This window comes from Eucalyptus grandis, chromosome 4 (genome assembly GCF_016545825.1).
Source record: "Eucalyptus grandis isolate ANBG69807.140 chromosome 4, ASM1654582v1, whole genome shotgun sequence".
Classification (NCBI taxonomy): Eukaryota; Viridiplantae; Streptophyta; class Magnoliopsida; order Myrtales; family Myrtaceae; genus Eucalyptus; species Eucalyptus grandis.
Genome location: NC_052615.1, coordinates 35432199 through 35449408, shown reverse-complemented (window position 1 = coordinate 35449408; position 17210 = coordinate 35432199). Strand labels below are relative to the sequence as shown.

General features: G+C 42.0%; 4 protein-coding genes across 8 annotated transcripts; 2 read left to right on the top strand and 2 right to left on the bottom strand.

Annotated features, from left to right (window-relative positions):
- The first annotated feature begins 1331 nt into the window (after nt 1-1331).
- LOC104442125 (protein BPS1, chloroplastic) lies at nt 1332-2628 on the top strand. Its single transcript, XM_010055444.3, is given in 2 exon segments — nt 1332-1376; nt 1379-2628. Coding segments are annotated over 2 exon segments (1044 nt in total). The 5' UTR covers nt 1332-1345; the 3' UTR covers nt 2392-2628.
- A 1060-nt stretch (nt 2629-3688) lies between these two features.
- Nucleotides 3689-8026, bottom strand: LOC104442124 (mechanosensitive ion channel protein 1, mitochondrial). 4 transcript variants are annotated; one of them, XM_010055443.3, is made up of 7 exons: nt 6886-8023; nt 6508-6785; nt 6064-6164; nt 5627-5734; nt 4766-4987; nt 4250-4393; nt 3689-4165 (listed from the first exon to the last, which is right to left on the bottom strand). In XM_010055443.3, the coding sequence occupies exons 1-6, from the start codon at nt 7668-7670 to the stop codon at nt 4280-4282; spliced, it is 1608 nt and encodes a 535-aa protein (XP_010053745.2). In that variant the 5' UTR covers nt 7671-8023; the 3' UTR covers nt 3689-4165; nt 4250-4279. The 4 variants fall into 4 exon arrangements, with proteins under 4 accessions (XP_010053745.2, XP_010053744.2, XP_010053743.2 ...); XM_010055442.3 differs by having other exon boundaries at nt 3689-4144; XM_010055441.3 differs by having other exon boundaries at nt 3689-4149; nt 6886-8022.
- Nucleotides 8027-9251: 1225 nt separating this feature from the next.
- On the bottom strand, nt 9252-13174 carry LOC104442123 (mechanosensitive ion channel protein 1, mitochondrial-like). 2 transcript variants are annotated; one of them, XM_018872374.2, is made up of 7 exons: nt 12992-13174; nt 12021-12855; nt 11646-11923; nt 11209-11309; nt 10782-10889; nt 9962-10183; nt 9252-9541 (listed from the first exon to the last, which is right to left on the bottom strand). In XM_018872374.2, exons 2-7 carry the CDS (start codon nt 12686-12688, stop codon nt 9428-9430), a joined length of 1491 nt encoding a protein of 496 aa, XP_018727919.2. In that variant the 5' UTR covers nt 12689-12855; nt 12992-13174; the 3' UTR covers nt 9252-9427. The 2 variants fall into 2 exon arrangements, with proteins under 2 accessions (XP_018727919.2, XP_010053740.3); XM_010055438.3 differs by lacking the exon at nt 12992-13174 and having other exon boundaries at nt 12021-12971.
- Nucleotides 13175-15177: 2003 nt separating this feature from the next.
- LOC104442122 (probable receptor-like protein kinase At5g24010) lies at nt 15178-17069 on the top strand. Its single transcript, XM_010055437.3, has one exon. The coding sequence runs from the start codon at nt 15385-15387 to the stop codon at nt 16804-16806; it is 1422 nt and encodes a 473-aa protein (XP_010053739.2). The 5' UTR covers nt 15178-15384; the 3' UTR covers nt 16807-17069.
- The last annotated feature ends 141 nt before the right edge of the window (nt 17070-17210 follow it).

Here is a 17210-nt window from a genome sequence, read left to right as displayed (position 1 = left end):
TGGGACCAAAAAAAAAAAGATTAGAAAAAGCAAAGAAAAGAAAAGAAAAGAAAAGAAAAAAAAATCTCCCCCTACCGGCTACCTCGCCCTCCAATCACGTCCTCCCACGCGTCCCCCTCCCCTTGGCGGACTCGTTCCTCATCCTCCTCCACATTTTCCACGAACCCTACAACCAACCAATCCATCCATCCGTCCGCGTTCAAAGTCCGCATTCCTCCCTCCGCAGCCTTCTCCGCAACTTCGTCTACGCAACTTCGTCTCCGCCATATCTCCCGAGGTATGATCGATTCCTCTTCCTCCTTCCTCCTTCCTCGTCGTGTCCTCTCTTACTAAGTTTCAGCTTCGATTCGGTAGAATCGTTTTCGATTTCGCTTGCTGCTGCCGCGTCTTGAAGAAGGCGAGGGTTTCCTTCACCTTACCGCGGCGGTCGTTGCGGTTTTCCTTTTCTTGTTCCCCCGTCTCTTCTTGCATAATCCGCCTCGATCTCGGTCGACCCGCACCTTTTTTCGCTCGCCGATCCGATAGATCTGTAAGTACGCGGCGGATCCGCTCGTTTTCTCCGACTTTTCCATCGATGGCCTTTTTTGGTGCTCGTTATTTTAGATCTGCCTGATTGCTTGGGATTTGCTCTTGATACGGAGGTGTTGATGATCTGACGGTGGTCGATTGGAATTCTGAGGCGAAGAATTCTCGCCGCTGCATGTCTATCCGTGGCAGAGTAGCGCCGTTTAGAAGCGGATCCGTGGATACGTGGTAGATTAGCGCCGTTTAGAAGCCGATCCGTGGATTTTCTGTCGGGAATTGGTCGTGATATTGTTTGCTCCTAGTCTGAGGAACATACTCTCTTTTAACAAGTTTGAATTGCTTTTTATCTGCTTATCTTGTTATTTTTGTAGGCGCATCTCTTCTTTGGATGGGTTCCTGTGTTTTGTATACTGTTTAGGTTTCTAAAAGTCGTTCTTTGTGTTGGTTACGGTGTTTTGAAGGGATATGTCGTTGCTGTTTTCGCCGCTTTTGCGTTCATGTGGTGAAGAGATTGTTGTGTTTTTCTTGATTTCTGTGGAACGTATCTTTCTGTGCAAATAAGATAAGTATCCCTCATCTTCTGGCGAAATTCCTCATAAAAGGAAGTTGAGATTGGAATCCTCTAAACTGGAGCTTCTGTGCAAGTGTTTTGAGGTTCTGTTTGTGTTCTTGCTTCTGTGAATTATTATATAGAGCTTGTAAAACTGACCTTGTCTTTGACATGGGAGAAAAACTGAAACATGAATCCCTTGCTCCAAGTGGTTGGCATGATTATCTGATTGGGATTATTTTTGTCTTTTTTGCAGTGATTACGTACAAAATGAGCCGTCCTCATGATGCACAGCGACCCTTCTTCCTTTTGGGAATCCTTTTCGGATGATATCGCCAAAGGGTTCTCATCTATCTTCAAAACTTATTGCAGTATTGAACAATTTTGAGGAAACAGTAGCAGATAGATTTAGGAAACTTGACCCAAAAGAGACGGGTGATGTGCTTAACTTAACTTGGATGGAAAAGGCTATGAAGTCACTTTGTGAAACCCACGGCGACATAAAAAATTTAATCACTACACTTGAGCTTCCTGTCTGTGATTGGGATGACAAGTGGATTGATGTATACCTTGACATCAGTGTGAAGCTGCTTGATTTATGCAATGCCTTCAGCTCTGAGATCTCACGCCTGAACCAAGGCCGTCTAATGCTCCAATGCGTTCTCCACAATCTGGAATCCTCATGTCCCGAACAATTTATCCGTGCTAGTTCTTCCCTTGATCGTTGGAGACATCATATCAGCTCGAGGAACCCCAGGTTTGAGAACTGTGGCAGTATACTGGATGGTCTGAGGGAATCTCTTGATTTGCCCAAGGTTAAAAACTCAGCCAAAGGTAAGGTTCTGATGCGTGCCATGTATGGTGTTAAGGTGCAGACGTTATTTGTTTGCAGCGTCTTTGTTGCTGCCTTCTCTGGCTCAGCCAAGAAACTGTTGGAGTTGAGTGTTTCTGATACACACCTGTGGGGCCTTTCCTTCACTAACTTGCTGACAAGTGTAAATAGTAGCATTAGAAATCGACCTTCTAGTGGTAGTGTGGCCATCTTCAAGGAGCAGGAAGCAGTTGAAGCAAATGTCAAGAAGTTGTCTCCACTGATCCGCTCTAGGGAGGGCACAGTTGAAGAGGAATCTGTCCGTAGCTCTGTTTCCAGTTTACGTGGGAGCGTTGATCATCTTTCGCAGGGGCTGGATCTTCTTGAGAAGGAAGTGGATGGCTTCTTCCAGGTTGTTTTAACCGGGCGTGATGCTTTGCTGTGTAATCTTAGAGCCAATGGTCCAGCTTCAACGCAAATGCAAAAAAACATTGTGGAGCGATAGTTCTCTAGATATCTTTGTGCTTTCTTATAAAAATCAACCATGTATTGCGTTATCTTTAATGGTGAGAGTATGTAAGACTCCATGTCGTGGACATGTTACTTGTGGTGTGAGTGTAAGGCGTGCTATGCTGCTACTAGAACAGTTTGTGTCGTTTGTTGGAACTAGCACTGATCTAAGGTCAGGGATATATGTTAATGTAAAAATTAGTGCGATGCTGAAGAATATCGTCTTTATCTCTGTTTGTGTTGATTACTCAATTGGTCAGTCCCTTTATGTTGGGTGCTTTAACTTTTCGCCAGGCTTTAAATAATGTGTGCGCTGTGATGCGTCGTTGTGCTGTCTACTCGGCGCTGCTGTGGTCGATTTGAGTTTCCGCTTTGCCTTGATCATCGTGCTGTGGAGGGTATGACCAATTTTGTACTTATCCGCTTGAACCAGTCCTGAAAAGCTCGATTTGACTTTCCGCATTGCCTTGATCATCGTGCTGTGGAGGGTATGACCAAGAAGCGGAAATTTTGCATTTCTCCCCTTTGAACCGGTCAAGAAAAGGCGGCTTGCAGACGTGTGAACAGAAAATTTGGAGGTAAGAGAAATCTGTTGTCCATCTCTGTTCTTTGCGTGGAGTGTATAGTAAAAGGTAATACAAATAATAATATGAGTGGGCAGACAAGCATTTGCCGTCCTGGACGATTCGCCAATACGAGAAAGTTAAGACAAAACCGAAAATTTAAGCAACTTGCGTTAGGTCATTGCCAACCGCGTCCCTCCGACTACTTTTATTTGGTCGAGTCAGCCGTTTTGGAACATCCACGGGTAGCCCTTGAAAATATTAAAGGTGCAGCGCGATCTGTTTGACCACTTCAGATTTCACAAGCGAAGATACTCAGCATTCGAATGGATTGATTATTTTTCTTTAGTCATACGCACCGAGGTTGATTAAGTCAGCAATTGTATCGAACTCTGTGGATGATGGCCTCCATCGTCATTTAACGGGTGATGGCCAAAGGAAGATTCCGGTATCACCTGAAAAACCGATGCCAAACAAATGGCCGAGAGATTCATATGCGCGTCACAGTCCATAGCTGCAACAATCCAAAGCGAGCATATCAACTCTCTTAAGAGAAATTCCAAAGAAGCCAGCCAATCCAGGGTGGGGGGGACGATTCCCTCCAGATTAAGCACAAGTTATTGAGATCATTCATGGAATCATATCTTCCGTTGGCTTTGGCCATGGAAACTGGCGATCAGTTCTATTTGTGGAATTTGGTCGTGAATAAACTACGGAAGATCAAATTCATGAGATAGTAAATGGATTAAACCATCTCCTTTGCCATTTGCTGTGGTAACTGATGAAAATAATTGACTCCCGGTAGAAGACAATTTCAAACCACACTAGTCTGAGGATTTTGGACTTCCGCACGGCCTCTCAAATGAGAAGAAACAGAAAAGGCCACATGAGATGACACTATCAGCACACAATGCCGTCAATCATTCTTTGTACATGCACATGAACAACTTCCCCGAAGAGCACTTAACCACGGTCTCAGTTGTCAAGTTCCCTTTCCTGTCAAAGCTTTCAACAAAATCGACATGAAAGGGAAACCAGGGCTCATATCCTTAGAAATGGTAGGCGAAGGTAGAGCTTCTGGGGCATGAATTAATGTGATATTGGATGGTGATGACTTGAACCAGCAGCAAAAGGGCACAAAACAAAAAATCAGGCTTCCGATCTGCAGATGGTCCTTGCCGCAAGCTGAACTGTCAGCCAAAAAAGCTTAAAGAAATTAGATACGAATTAGATAACTTCTTTTGAGCAGTTTGATGAATGACTCAAGCAATTACATAACTTGTGTCTTACCTCCAAATAGAAACTCGCATTCTTCCAGTGTCATTGACCAATTGTTTCTTGCATTCTGCTGCCTAATCTAGCACCATGCTGCTTGATTATCTTGACAGACTGAATAAGGATATCTTGTTGTGTGGTGTACAACTCTTCTCTACCCTAAAATCCCACACAGCATTACATATATGAGAGAAAGTATGACAACAAAGTATGGTAGAACATGCAAGAGGCTTCAGAAAGGGAAAAAAAATTAGAGACTGGGTGGCACAAGAATCAAAGCATGTGATGCAAGAATACTTGCCTCCAGTATCATAACAATGAAAATAAAAACTGAAATTTTGTGTATTGGTTGTCTCACTTTTTTTGGTATAACGCGCAATTCAAAAATTATATATAAAAGAACAACTGAGTAAGAAACATTCATCTCATACAAGTAGCATTAGCACCATCATCTACGTAAAAACACATTCTAAAGTAGATAGTAGAAAACTGCTTTATCATGAGATGTGCACAACAGGAAGAACTACTCACCATATGTTTGAGATTACAACCAAGAGTCAGTTCGACATAAGAACCTTCCACTTGTGACAGGAAACAGTAAGGGACTTCTCTACCCAAGAAAACCTTTGGATGTGACTTCAGCATATTCTTGATGTCATTTGATATTGGTGGAATCTTCTCCAGATCATCACTTTGCAAAGGGATTTTGGTGACTATGGCACGCCATTCAGCACGCGACTTATTTACAATCACCTACAAACTTTGTGAACTGATAATGAGGTTTTCTGACTAAAATTTGCAGTTACTATTACCACAGAACAAAGCAGATAAAAACAACATCATATCCAACTAAAATTGCCCAATTTTGATTGAAAAGAATACAGCAATCCTAAAGATCCAGAAAATTCACAACTCCTTGCAGTTTTATTTGTTTTTCCTTTTTTTTTTTTTTATGGGACGACCAGCAAGAGGTATTGCCAGTGAGATCCAATATCATAGGGACTACCTCATCCAGCAAAAGGTCCAAAGTAGTAAACAGTCAAACATACAAATGAAGATTATCAACAGTCAAACCACTCAATCATTATCAAATAACAGTAATTTTTAGCTCAAGCAAGACTAGTGAGTATTCAGGTATTTTGCAAATCTGAGCACGTAACATCAGCAATATTAAAACTAATCTACTAAACTCTGTAAGTAACACCCCACTCTAGTGCGGAAGCAGCTCTAAATAGAGGGTAATATAGCACCCCTGCAAAGAACAGTAATTATAATATTCCAAGAGATTGGTGAAGACCTTCCGACAGGGATACAGTAAGATCTACAAATTTCAGGTAACTACATGCAAAATATAACACTGCTAGTAATCCACCTCTTCAGAAGAATACTCACCTGGCTAGAAAACAACGAATTTGGAACAATGACAGGAAATTTCTCGGCACTAAGCAGTGATGTGGTCGTAAGCCCCATTTCGACAACTTGACCTTCTATAGATCCAGCCTAAAATACAGAAAATTTATTAAGTTCAGAAGTCAAGGCTACTGCTTGTTCCCCACTATATTCACAGCCCATAAGATTGCCAGAGGAAATAGGAACAACATGATCATGTATTAATTGAAGATCCAAATCAAGTGATTAACTGCAGAGTTAGTTCAAAATAATGATCAGATGACACATCACAATAAATGCATTAAGAGACAAAAAGCTCCTGGTCAGAGTAAATGGTTAGGAATAACGAAACTTCATTCCACATCCAGGAGGAAAGGAAAATAAAAACAAAATACAATGCCAAAGATGTAGTAAGTAGCCAGGTTGATGCTAAGCCATACTTTTATTGTATCTCCAAGCGAAAAGGGCTTTGAAAACTGCATAGACAAGCCACTCAGCACATTTCCAAGTATATCTCTGGCGGCAAAAGCAGTTGCTACACCTGCATAAATTTAGTTGACAAATAGGTTAAAGCATGGCAAGACTTGTAGCCATCATATGAGCTCTTGGCATTATGGGCGCTAGCAAGACATATCCTAAAAAGATAAGGAGACAGCAGATAGAGAGACTATGTCTGAGAACCATAAATTTATGAATGAGCTCTATTGTCTAAGAGAGGAGCTTGGGATTTCCCAGATTATGAATACTGCGACATCATGAGATTTACCAAAAGTAACTCCACGAGATTTTATGTTGTGTTAATGACTTGGTAGCTATATGATGCCATAGATTGCAGGTAACTCTCAGATAGAAGGCATATGCAGATAAAGAAACAGTTTAAGTACCTCCTATACCACCAACTGTAATGATTGATTGCACAGCCACCCCACATGCTTCTGCTAAAGCCATCAACCCAATTACAAACAGCCCTATAGATGAAAGTCGGTCTAGTGTAAGCATTTTTTCTCGATCAAGCCCTGCCAAACCCTTGAGTACTAATGCACGAGAGAACACATTTGTTTTCCAGCGTTGCAAGAACCACACAAATGAAAGAATAACTGCACCCCTCCATGCTTGCCCAATGTATTGAGATGCTATAGTTGTAGGAGCAACCATCATGGCACTGCAATTCAAATAAGACATACATGGTACGCATTAAGGTTCGTATAACAAAAACACACATAAGTACACATGAGACAATCATCAATCTTGTTTTTACTAACATCTGCCAAAATGCCATGAAGGTGATGAGATATCTGACAGGATCCTCTAGGGCCCCCCAGAAGCTTTTGTCATAAGGAACTTCTTCTCCCAAAGGGGTTCCCGAGAGCAAAGCAGCCTGACCTTGCGTTGCGTACTTGTGAAATCTCCTCAATATTCTAGGCATCACAAACCATGCCAATAGAGTACCGGTCAAAGTAAGACCAATTGGCATAACAACATTCTCAACATAAGGGTGCGAATCGAGCACCTGCTGCACATAAGGAGTCCATTCATCAGATACATCCTTAACCTTCTCCCGTGTGTGACCAGCCACATCAACAGCGCCGTGCCAAGCTTCCTTCATCTTATCAAGCCACTCACTCGATACAACCGCACTGTCCCCATTACCCACATTGCCTACCCCAGAAACAGCCGATACTTCCGATTCCTCGGGTGCATCTCGTTTGCCGCCGAAATACGATGCAAATGACCGAGAATTCAACATGGGGCTTGCCAAAAAGGGGGAGAAAGTACTTCCACCGCCCGTGCGGGGTAGTTTTGGAGAAAATCCGTTGGTGGGTCTTCTCAGGTAACCGGTAGCACCATAGACTGATACAGGAGCCAGCATTCTCTGGTACGCTTTCACATGGTCAAGAGATCTTGACTCTCTGGAGCAGTGGATGGCATCGAGAGATGGACGTGATACTCGAGTAGGATACTTCGAACTATAACACGACAGCCATTTCGAACAAGGGACGGTGAATTTGCAAACGGATTTCAAACTGGGGAAGCCAAGTTTAGCCATCGCCTGAAATTTCCAGCACCCGGGATTTGCAGGAGCCGCGGGAAGAGCTAAAGCTCAGGCATCATAGAAATACTCCCAAGAACGGAACGAAAGTGATACTGCGGAAACTTTCCTGCCGCTGATGACATCCGTTGACGGACGAAAATCGGAGGAGGTCAAGAAAAGGCGGAACCTTTATTCGACGATGGTCGGAATCTTCGGCTCGTCGTTCCGCATGTTCCTCGGCAATCCAACGGGTTCCGAGCTGTAATGACAAGTTCGATCCTTTAGCATGCTATGCGACCGCGGCGAGAAGAAGGAAATCGAGCTTGCTTGCTTGCTTGCTTCAGCGGTTTCTGGTCAGCATGGGGAAGAGGAAGAGGCAGATCCGGGTTGTCGGGTCCGCAGCCTGACTAGGCGGTATTTCGGGTCGGGTCGGCCACAGATGCTTAGCTGAATGGGCCACATCACTTAAGGCCTCTCTTCCAAAATTTCGGCCTAAAGAAAGTGAAAATTTAAGGTGGGATTCTAAAACTTATCATGATAAAACCAATTTTTAACTTTTTGAATGTGAAACCTAAAACTATCATGTTAAAACTAATTTCTAATAGTTGAAACGCGAAACCTATTGTTTTTTCAAGGGTGAGTTGCTATATATATAGAGAGAGAAAGAGAGAGTTGTGAAGTGTTTGAGTGAGGTTGGAGAGAACAAAGAAAGAGAGAGGGAGAGAAAAAGATGGTGCTTTTGTTTTTGTACTTTTCTTAAATTGTTGTTTATGGATATTGAGTTGAGCGATGAAATGATTTCCTACCTTAGGCCTAATGAAATTTTATTTACTAGACTTTAAGTAGCCCCTTATTCTTTCAGATTTGTAAGATGAATCATCCCCCCACAATACCAAGATGTGTTAGTACCTGATTTAATGATATTCTATATTAAGTGTAGTTTTATTTTATGGGCTATTGTGAGGCTGCTAGGGTGGGCTCCCACCGATTTATCGCTTGGTACTTCAACATCGGCAGTGAGTTAGGTGGGGGCTTCAAAGGTTCTCATCGGACGGCGATGGCTTGTCGACGAGCAAGGTCGTCGATCCATATTTCAGGAGTTCAAGAGCTTTAAGATTGATGTTTTTGAAAAGTTACTTGTAATGATTGAACCAGAGTGAGTAGTGAAAGTGGAGACGAGTTTTAGTATAGAAATTATTTATGTATATTAACTAAATTTAAATTATTTGTACGATGGGGGATAAATTAGTTATTTATCATAGTATTGAAGTGAAGTTAAACTATACACTTATTCTAGGTTTAAATTTTATGGAAATTTGAGTAGTTACATGAACTATCAACAAGACAAAGCTTCAAGAAATTAGATATTCATTCGGGCCGTTTTGAAATTTTTTTATTTGATAGAGACCACTCATGTTGATGAAATTATTTGAAAGTTTTATTGGAGAAGAGAGCACACTCTTCTTTTTTCTTTTTTTCTTTCTTGCCTTTTTATCTTAGTCAATGCTGAATTGATGACCTATATAATGAACAATGTATAAATTAAGTAGAATCCTTTGGATTTTTGGAAAAGAAAAAGGAAACAACTTTGCCGATAATTCCATATTTCTTGTTTGGTCGGAAGAGTCCTCCGAAGGGTCCTCCAAATATTATTTTGGTCTCAGATTATTGATTCGTTTTATTGGCTCTTTCGAGCTGATTGATGAATGACTCAAGCAACTACAGAACTGGTGTCTTGGATCCAAATGGAAACTCGCAATTCTTCCTCACTGTCACTGACCGGTGGTTTCTTGCATTCTGCTGCCAAATCTAGCACCATGCTGCTTAATTATCTGGACTGCCTGAAGAAGGATATCTTGCTTTGTGGTGTACAACTCATCTCCACCCTAAAACCCCACAGAGCATTGCGTAAGTGCAAGAAAGTATATGACAACAAAGCATGGTAGAACATGTCAAATGGCTTCAGAAAGGAGGAAAAAAAATTGGAGACTGGATGGCACAAGAATCTAAGCATGCGGCGTAAGAATACTGCTTCCTATATCATAATGACAGATAAAATACCGAAATCTTGCGTATTTGCTGTCTCACCTATTCTGGTACAACACGCAATTAAAAAGAAAAAGAAAAACATATAGAAAAGAACAACTGAGCAAGAAACATCCATCTTCTTTAAAATGTGCTTTTCTATGCAGATGATGCTATTGCTACTTGCATGATGAGACGAAGGTTTTTTACTCGGTTGTTCTCTTATAGATAGTAGAAAGCTGCTTTATCATGAGATGTGCACCAGAGGAAGAACTGCTCACCATGCGTTTGAGATCGCAGCCGAGAGTCAATTCGATGCAAGAACTTTCCACTCGCGACAGGAAGCAGTAGGGGCCTTCCCTGTCCAAGAAAACTTTAGGATGTGATTTCAGCATATTCTTGATATCATTTGATATAGGCGGAACCTTCTCCAAATCATCACTTTGCAAAGGGATTTGGGTGACCATGGCACGCCACTCAGCACGTGACTTATTTACGATCACCTGCGAACTTTGAAGACCGATAATGAGATTTTCTGACCAAGATTGCAGTTACTCCTACCTCACAACAAACTACATAAAAAACACTTGCATATCCAGCTAACAAGACGCCCGATTTTGATTATGAAGCATCGAATATTCGCTAACTCTTTGCAGTTTAGATTGTTATTCCATTTTTTGAATGGGGCGACCAGCAAGAGGTATTGCCAGTGAAATCAAATATCGTAGTGGACTAAGCAGTCAAGCATACAAATGAAGATTTTAAAGTGTCAGACCGAACTCAATCAATATCAAACAACAGTTTTTTTTTTTAGCTCAAGCTAGAATAGTAGTATATAAGTATTTTGCATATCCAAGCACATGATAATATCCGAAATGTTAGACCTATCTACCAAACTCAGTAAGTAACACTGTATTCTAGCACAGAAGCAGGTGTAAAATAAAGGGTAATACGCAACCCTGCAAAGAATAGTAAAAGTTATAATTTTCTGAGAGATTGTTGAGAGACCTTCTAATAGGATACAGTAAGATCTACAAAATTTAGACAACTACATACATAAGATAAACTGCTAGTAGTCCACCTCCTCAGGAGAGTACTCACCTGTTTAGAAAACAGTGAGTTTGGAACAATGACTGGAAGTTTCTTTGCATTAAGCAGTGATGTTGTTGTAAGCCCCATTTCCACAACTTCACCTTTTATAGATCCAGCCTAAAAAACAGATAGTTTATTAAGTTTAAAAGTCAAGGCTTGTTTCTCTATGCTACTTGTTCCCCAGTATATTCACAGCCCATGAGTTTTCCAGAGGAACTAGGAACAACATGATCGTGTACTGATAGAAGATCCAAATTATGGACAACAATGAGATGACTTCTCACAACAAATGCATTAGGAGATGAAAAGCTTCCGCTTAGTGTAAATGGTTAGGAAGAACAAAACTCCATTTCCTATCCAGGAGGAAAGGGAAAAAGAAAACAAATTGCAATGACAAAGATGGAGTAAGGAGCCGGGTTGAGATGCTGAACCATACTTTTATTTTATCTCCAAGCGAGAAAGGCATTGAAAACTGCATAGACAAGCCACTAAGCACATTTCCAAGTATATCTTTGGCAGCAATAGCAGTTGCTATTCCTGCATAAATTTAGTTGACAAATAGGATAAAGCAGGGCAAGAGTTGTAGGCATCATATAGCTGTTGGCATTATGGGCGGTAGCAAGATATGTCCTGCAGAAAATCTTGAGACAGTACATAGAGAGTATGTGCCAGTGCAATAAACATATGAATGAGCTCTTGTATAACTGAGGAGTTTCAAATTTTCCAAATAATGAATGCTGCAACAACATGACACTTACCAAAAGAAACTCCAAAAGATTTTACTTTGCGTATGATTCGGTAGCTATATAATGCCTGAGATTGTAGGTAATTCTCAGACAGAAGGCATAACAGATAAAGGAACAGTTTAAGTACCTCCTATAGCACCAACTGTAGTGATAGACTGCACAGCCACCCCACATGCTTCTGCTAAAGCCATCAACCCAGTTACAAACAGCCCTATAGACGAAAGTCGGTCTAGTGCAGGTATCTTTTCCCGATCAAGTCCTGCCAAACTCTCAACTGCTAATGCACGAGAGAACACATTTGTTTTCCAGCGATGCGAGAACCATACAAACGAAATAATAACTGCACCCCTCCATGCTTGCCCGATGTATTGAGTTGCTATAGTTGTAGGAGCAACCATCGTGGCGCTGAAATTCAAATAAGACGTACAGTGTACACATTAAGGTTCATAAAACAAAACACACACGTACACATGAGATGATGATCAAGCTTGCATTTACTAACATCTGCCAAAATGCCATGAAGGAGATGAGATATCTCACAGGATCCTCCAGGGCCCCCCATAAGCTTTTGTCATAAGGAGTTTCTTCTCCCAAAGGGGTTCCCGAGAGCAAAGCAGCCTGACCTTGTGTTGCATACTTGTGAAATCTCCTTAATATTCTAGGCATCACAACCCATGCCAATAGAGTAACGGTCAAAGTAAGACCAATTGGCAAAAAAACGTACTTAACATAAGGGTGCCCATCGAGCACCTGCTGCACATAAGGAGCCAATTCATCGGATACCTCCTTCACCTTTTCCCCTGGGTGACCAGCCACGTCAACGGTGCCGTGCCAAGTATCCTTTATCTTATCGAGCCACTCACTCGAGACAACCGCATTATTCTCATCACCCACTTTGCCCGCCCCAGAAGCACCCGATACTTCCAATTCCTCACGTGTACTCCGTTTGCCACTGAAATATGATGCAAATGACCGAGAATCCAATAGGGGGCTTGCTAAAAAGGGGGAGAAATTACTTCCACAGCGCGTGCGGGGTAGTTTTGGAGAGAATCCGTTGGTGGGTTTTCTCAGGTAACTGGTAGTACCCGAGAATGATACAGGAGCCAGCGTTCTCTGACTCGTTTTCACGGAGTCAAGAGATCTTCGACTCTTTGGAGCAGTAGATGGCATCAAGAAGAGAAGGAGGTGACGCTCTTATGGGAACTTGGGTCGGATACTTCAAACACGTACATGACAGCCATTTTGAGCAAGGGACGGTGAACTTGCGCATGGATTTTAAACTGGGAAAGCCAAGTTTAGCCATCGTCTGAAATCTTCAGCACCTGGGATTGTATGAGCTGCGGGAAGAGCTAGAGCGCTCAGACATATCAAAACATACTCCCAAGAACGAGACGAAAGTGATATTGAAGAAACTCTACTACCGCTGATGCGTCCCTTGACAGACGAAAATCGGAGGAAGTAAAGAGACGGAACCTTTTACGCGATGGCCAGAATCTTCAGCTCCTTGCTCCGCCTGTTTCTCGGCAATCCAACGGGTCCCCTGCTAATGCGAAGCTTCATGCTTAGCGCACGATGAGAAAAAGAACATCGAGCTCGCTTGCTCATGCAGCTTCTAGTTAGCGTAGGAAATAGGAAGAGGCATGTCCGGGTTGTCGATCCACATGATTTTAGAATAGAATGAAAATTTGACCGGTGAGACATCTGATTATGGGTTCTAAAGGAATATATTCCGGTACGCTATTTTTTGAAACCTGTACTATGCAAAATTGGACCACAAATTGGAAATCAGGAACCAAACTAGGAACAGGACAATTGATTGGCTCTCATTTATAAGCTTATTTCCACGTGCAGAAGTATATATAATCACATCTAATAATTTCTTGTGTAATTCAAACAAAAAACCAAATCCCCCAACTCATTTTCATGTGCACATCTAGTTCTAACCACTTTATTAAAAGGAAACGACTCTATAATTTCCAATTTCATTTAAATTTTAAAAACACATAAATAAATGATAATCATTAAAAGTACATTTGAATAAATATATTTATGGAGTGCAACTCATTCACTTAATTGAATAAAAAAATACTTATAAAGAATCAGTAATAGTGAAAAGCAAAAGTAGAGAGAGCTTTTTGCCACGAAAAGAAACTGTAAGTACAAATTCCTTTGATTACCAAGACTTCGATCGTCTTTGTATATTTGAAGAATTTATTCTTGAATTGTAAATGATTTGTTAACGGCCAATTTCTTATAGATGATTGAGGATTAAAATTCTATAATTTAGGATGTTACATGTTTTGAACTTGTTATTATTATTTTTTTTTATAGGTTCATTTTTTATGGATTGTTGTAATTGATAAATGTGAAATTTTTGTTTTTATTGTTGCATTCACTTTCATTTCGTTTAATTCAAAATAGAGAAAAAAAAAACAAATTGCCCGATTCTTAAATATAGGGGTGAGCATAGTCTGAGTTTAGCCAATCCAATACCTAACTAGGAACCAACTTAGACAAAATTGGTCCCTAATTTTGGGGACTGGGGACCAGTGACCAACCCAATTGAGTTTAGGATTGAGGACCGGATTGACTCTATGGGTCTCCGGTTCCAAAGTCAATCTAAGACCAACTGATTTTTTTTATTTCATTTTTTGTATTTCTTGAAAAGATAAACATATCCTTTCAAATCACATATTCATCAATAATGTGAAAATGAGTAACAAAACTATCAAATACCGATACATATCAACTATAAATCTAAGATAATGTAACAATAGAAATCTCAATTTGTGATTATTGAGCTACGTTTGTGAAGCGGGCCAAAAGAGGCAAGTGATTTCATTGAGTTGTGCTTGTGAGGCGAGTGAGGAGAAACTTGAGGACTAGAGTCAAGCAGTGAGACAAGCAAAGAGAGGCAAACGGCAAGCAAGGTCAATGCAAGTGAAGAGGGCTTCTACTTTTTTTGGTCAAATCATGATTGGGTTCTACTTTCTAATTTGCACAATAAAGCTGCATAAAAAAGAATAGAAGTGGAGACACTAAAGTTTAATGTAAACAAAAATATATAAGATATTATAATATTATATGTAATGAATTGATATATTGATATATACATTATATTCATTATATATCTTATAAGGGTTCTGTTTTGGTTGAACCAACCCTAAAGTCCAGACCAAGGACCAACAAAAGTGTAAGGTCTAGGAGTCTCAGGACTAAGGATCGGGCCAATCTCCTTACAAATAGATTTAAGATCGGCCAGGTCACGTTCGTCCAGGGTCGATCTAGGGACTTCGGACTGATGCTCACCCCTACTCGAATAAATTCTAGAACCAATCTTAGATTCATGTCAGGATAAGTTCTAGGTTTAAGATATACATGGTAAGTTTCAAGTTTCATCGGATCGACTCCGGAACTGCTTACCCCTAATCTGCAACCTAACTAGGCGACACTTCCGGGCCGGGTCAGCGCTGAGCGCTCAGATCACGGCCCACATCCTCTACGGGCCACCCTTCCAAAGATGAGTAACTCCAGTCTGCGGCCCAAAAGAAAACGAAAAATCTCGGCGGTGGAGGGTGGGGCCCCCGGCAACGACGACGACGCGTTTCGTGCACAACGGACGAACGAGCCCCGCCCGACTCCGTCAAGGGACTCGAGACGATAACGAAGGACGAAGGAGAGATGGGAAATGGGAATCGATGGACAAACCGCTTTAAGCCCTCCTCCACTCGCACCAGCTGTACAGCGCGTAGGAAAGGCAATCCACCGCCGTCTCGCTCGTTGACTCGACTCGACTCCCCCATCTTAACTCGCTCCGCTTGAACGTCGTTGTGAAATCGTCTCTGCTCCCGTCCTGCTCTGCGAAGATGGAGGCGTTCCCGAAGCTCGATCCCCGCTCCTTCTTGCTGCTCTGCGCGTGCGCTCTCCCCGCGCTTGCCCTCTCCTTTCCCTTCTCTCCCCTCGACAATTACCTCCTGAACTGCGGCTCCTCCGTCGACGCCGTCGTCGACAACCGCGCCTTCCTCGGCGACGCGCCCGGCTCCGGCGGCTCCCGGGTCCTGGCCTCGACCCGGACGATCTCGCTCAACGACGCCAGCCCGGCCTTCGGCACGCCCCAAATCTACCACACGGCGAGGGCCTTCGCCAGGCCTTCCAAGTACGTGTTCGAAGTCCGGGAGAGAGGGACGCACATGGTACGCCTTCATTTCCATAGGTTCGATTCCTCGAGGGTGGAGTTGGGGGACGTTCGATTTCATGTTTTGGTGGATGGGTATGTGGTGCTGAGTAATTTTAGCGGCGAAAGCGCGTCTAGGCCCGTAATTAAGGAGTATCTGATCTGGGTCGATGCTGAAAAGCTTGTTCTTACGTTTGTGCCCGCTGGAAGGTCGAAATTTGGATTTGTCAATGCGATTGAAGTGATTTCTGCGCCCAAAGATTTGATTTTGGAGACTGCCCAGCTTGTTGATGGTGGCAAACTAGTGAATTTCAATGGATTGAACCGGCAGGCGCTCGAAGTGTCATATAGGGTTAGTGTCGGGGGTCCGAAGGTTACTCCTTTTAATGATTCTCTGTGGAGGACTTGGGTTCCTGATGATGCTTATCTGAAGTCGACTTATGGATCGGAAAGGGTACTCTTTGGTGGTAGGATTAAGTACCAAGAAGGAGGTGCAAGCCGTGAAGTCGGTCCTGACAATATGTACAATTCTGCCAGAGTGATTAAAAGCACAAATGCAGCAGTACCTAATGTTAACATGACGTGGGTTTTTCCAGTGACTGGAGATTATAAGTATCTTGTGCGGCTGCATTTCTGCGACATTGCTAGTATTTCTCTCGAGTTGTTATACTTCAACGTGTACGTCAATGGGTTCTTGGTGTCTAAAGATTTCGATCTCTCACGTGTTGCGAATGAGGTTTTGGCAGCACCATTTTATGCGGATTTCATAGTCGAGGGAGATAATTCAGGGATTCTGAGTGTGAGCATTGGACCTTCAAATTATAGCTTTGCGCATGCAATTGATGGTATTCTTAATGGCGTGGAGATCATGAAGTTGAATAACTCAATGGGTAGCCTTGATGGAGAGGTGTGTGGTGGGTTTATATTGAAGAGCTGGCCAAGAGGAAACATGGGTGTTGTGGTTCCTTTGGCCGCTGTAATTTGTTTGCTGCTGAGTATATCTGTGGTTATGCGTTGGAGGACAACTGGGGTAAGCCAAACTTTGGCATGGACCAAATTGCCAACAGACATGACAGAATTAAGCCTGAAGCAAGCCAGGCAACAGTTCAGATAGATCATGACTTGTAACACGTACTTGGAATTGGTCAGGTGGATCAAAATGTTGCTGCTAGTTAGTGAAAGTGTGCTGTTGACGCATAGCAGCTTCTATGGCTTATATTATTTTGTGTTGTTGTTTGGGGCCTGGGAGAGGGTTTATAAGCTTGGAGTGTATTTGTTGTAATTATCCTGTAAGTTTTGTCAGTAGTATTTCTTGCAATGTGAAAAAAGAAATAACATGCCGTTTCCTGTTGGTATTACAATATCGTCATTATTTTATCTGATCTTGAAGCACTATGAAGCAATACTAATCACATAGAAGTTTGTTAAGTTTATGAGTGGAAAGTGCTTGTATGTTGTAGATGTTAGCTTCTGTATGCTAAAACCTTGCTTATCCAGCAAGTTTTCTCTATTTTCTTT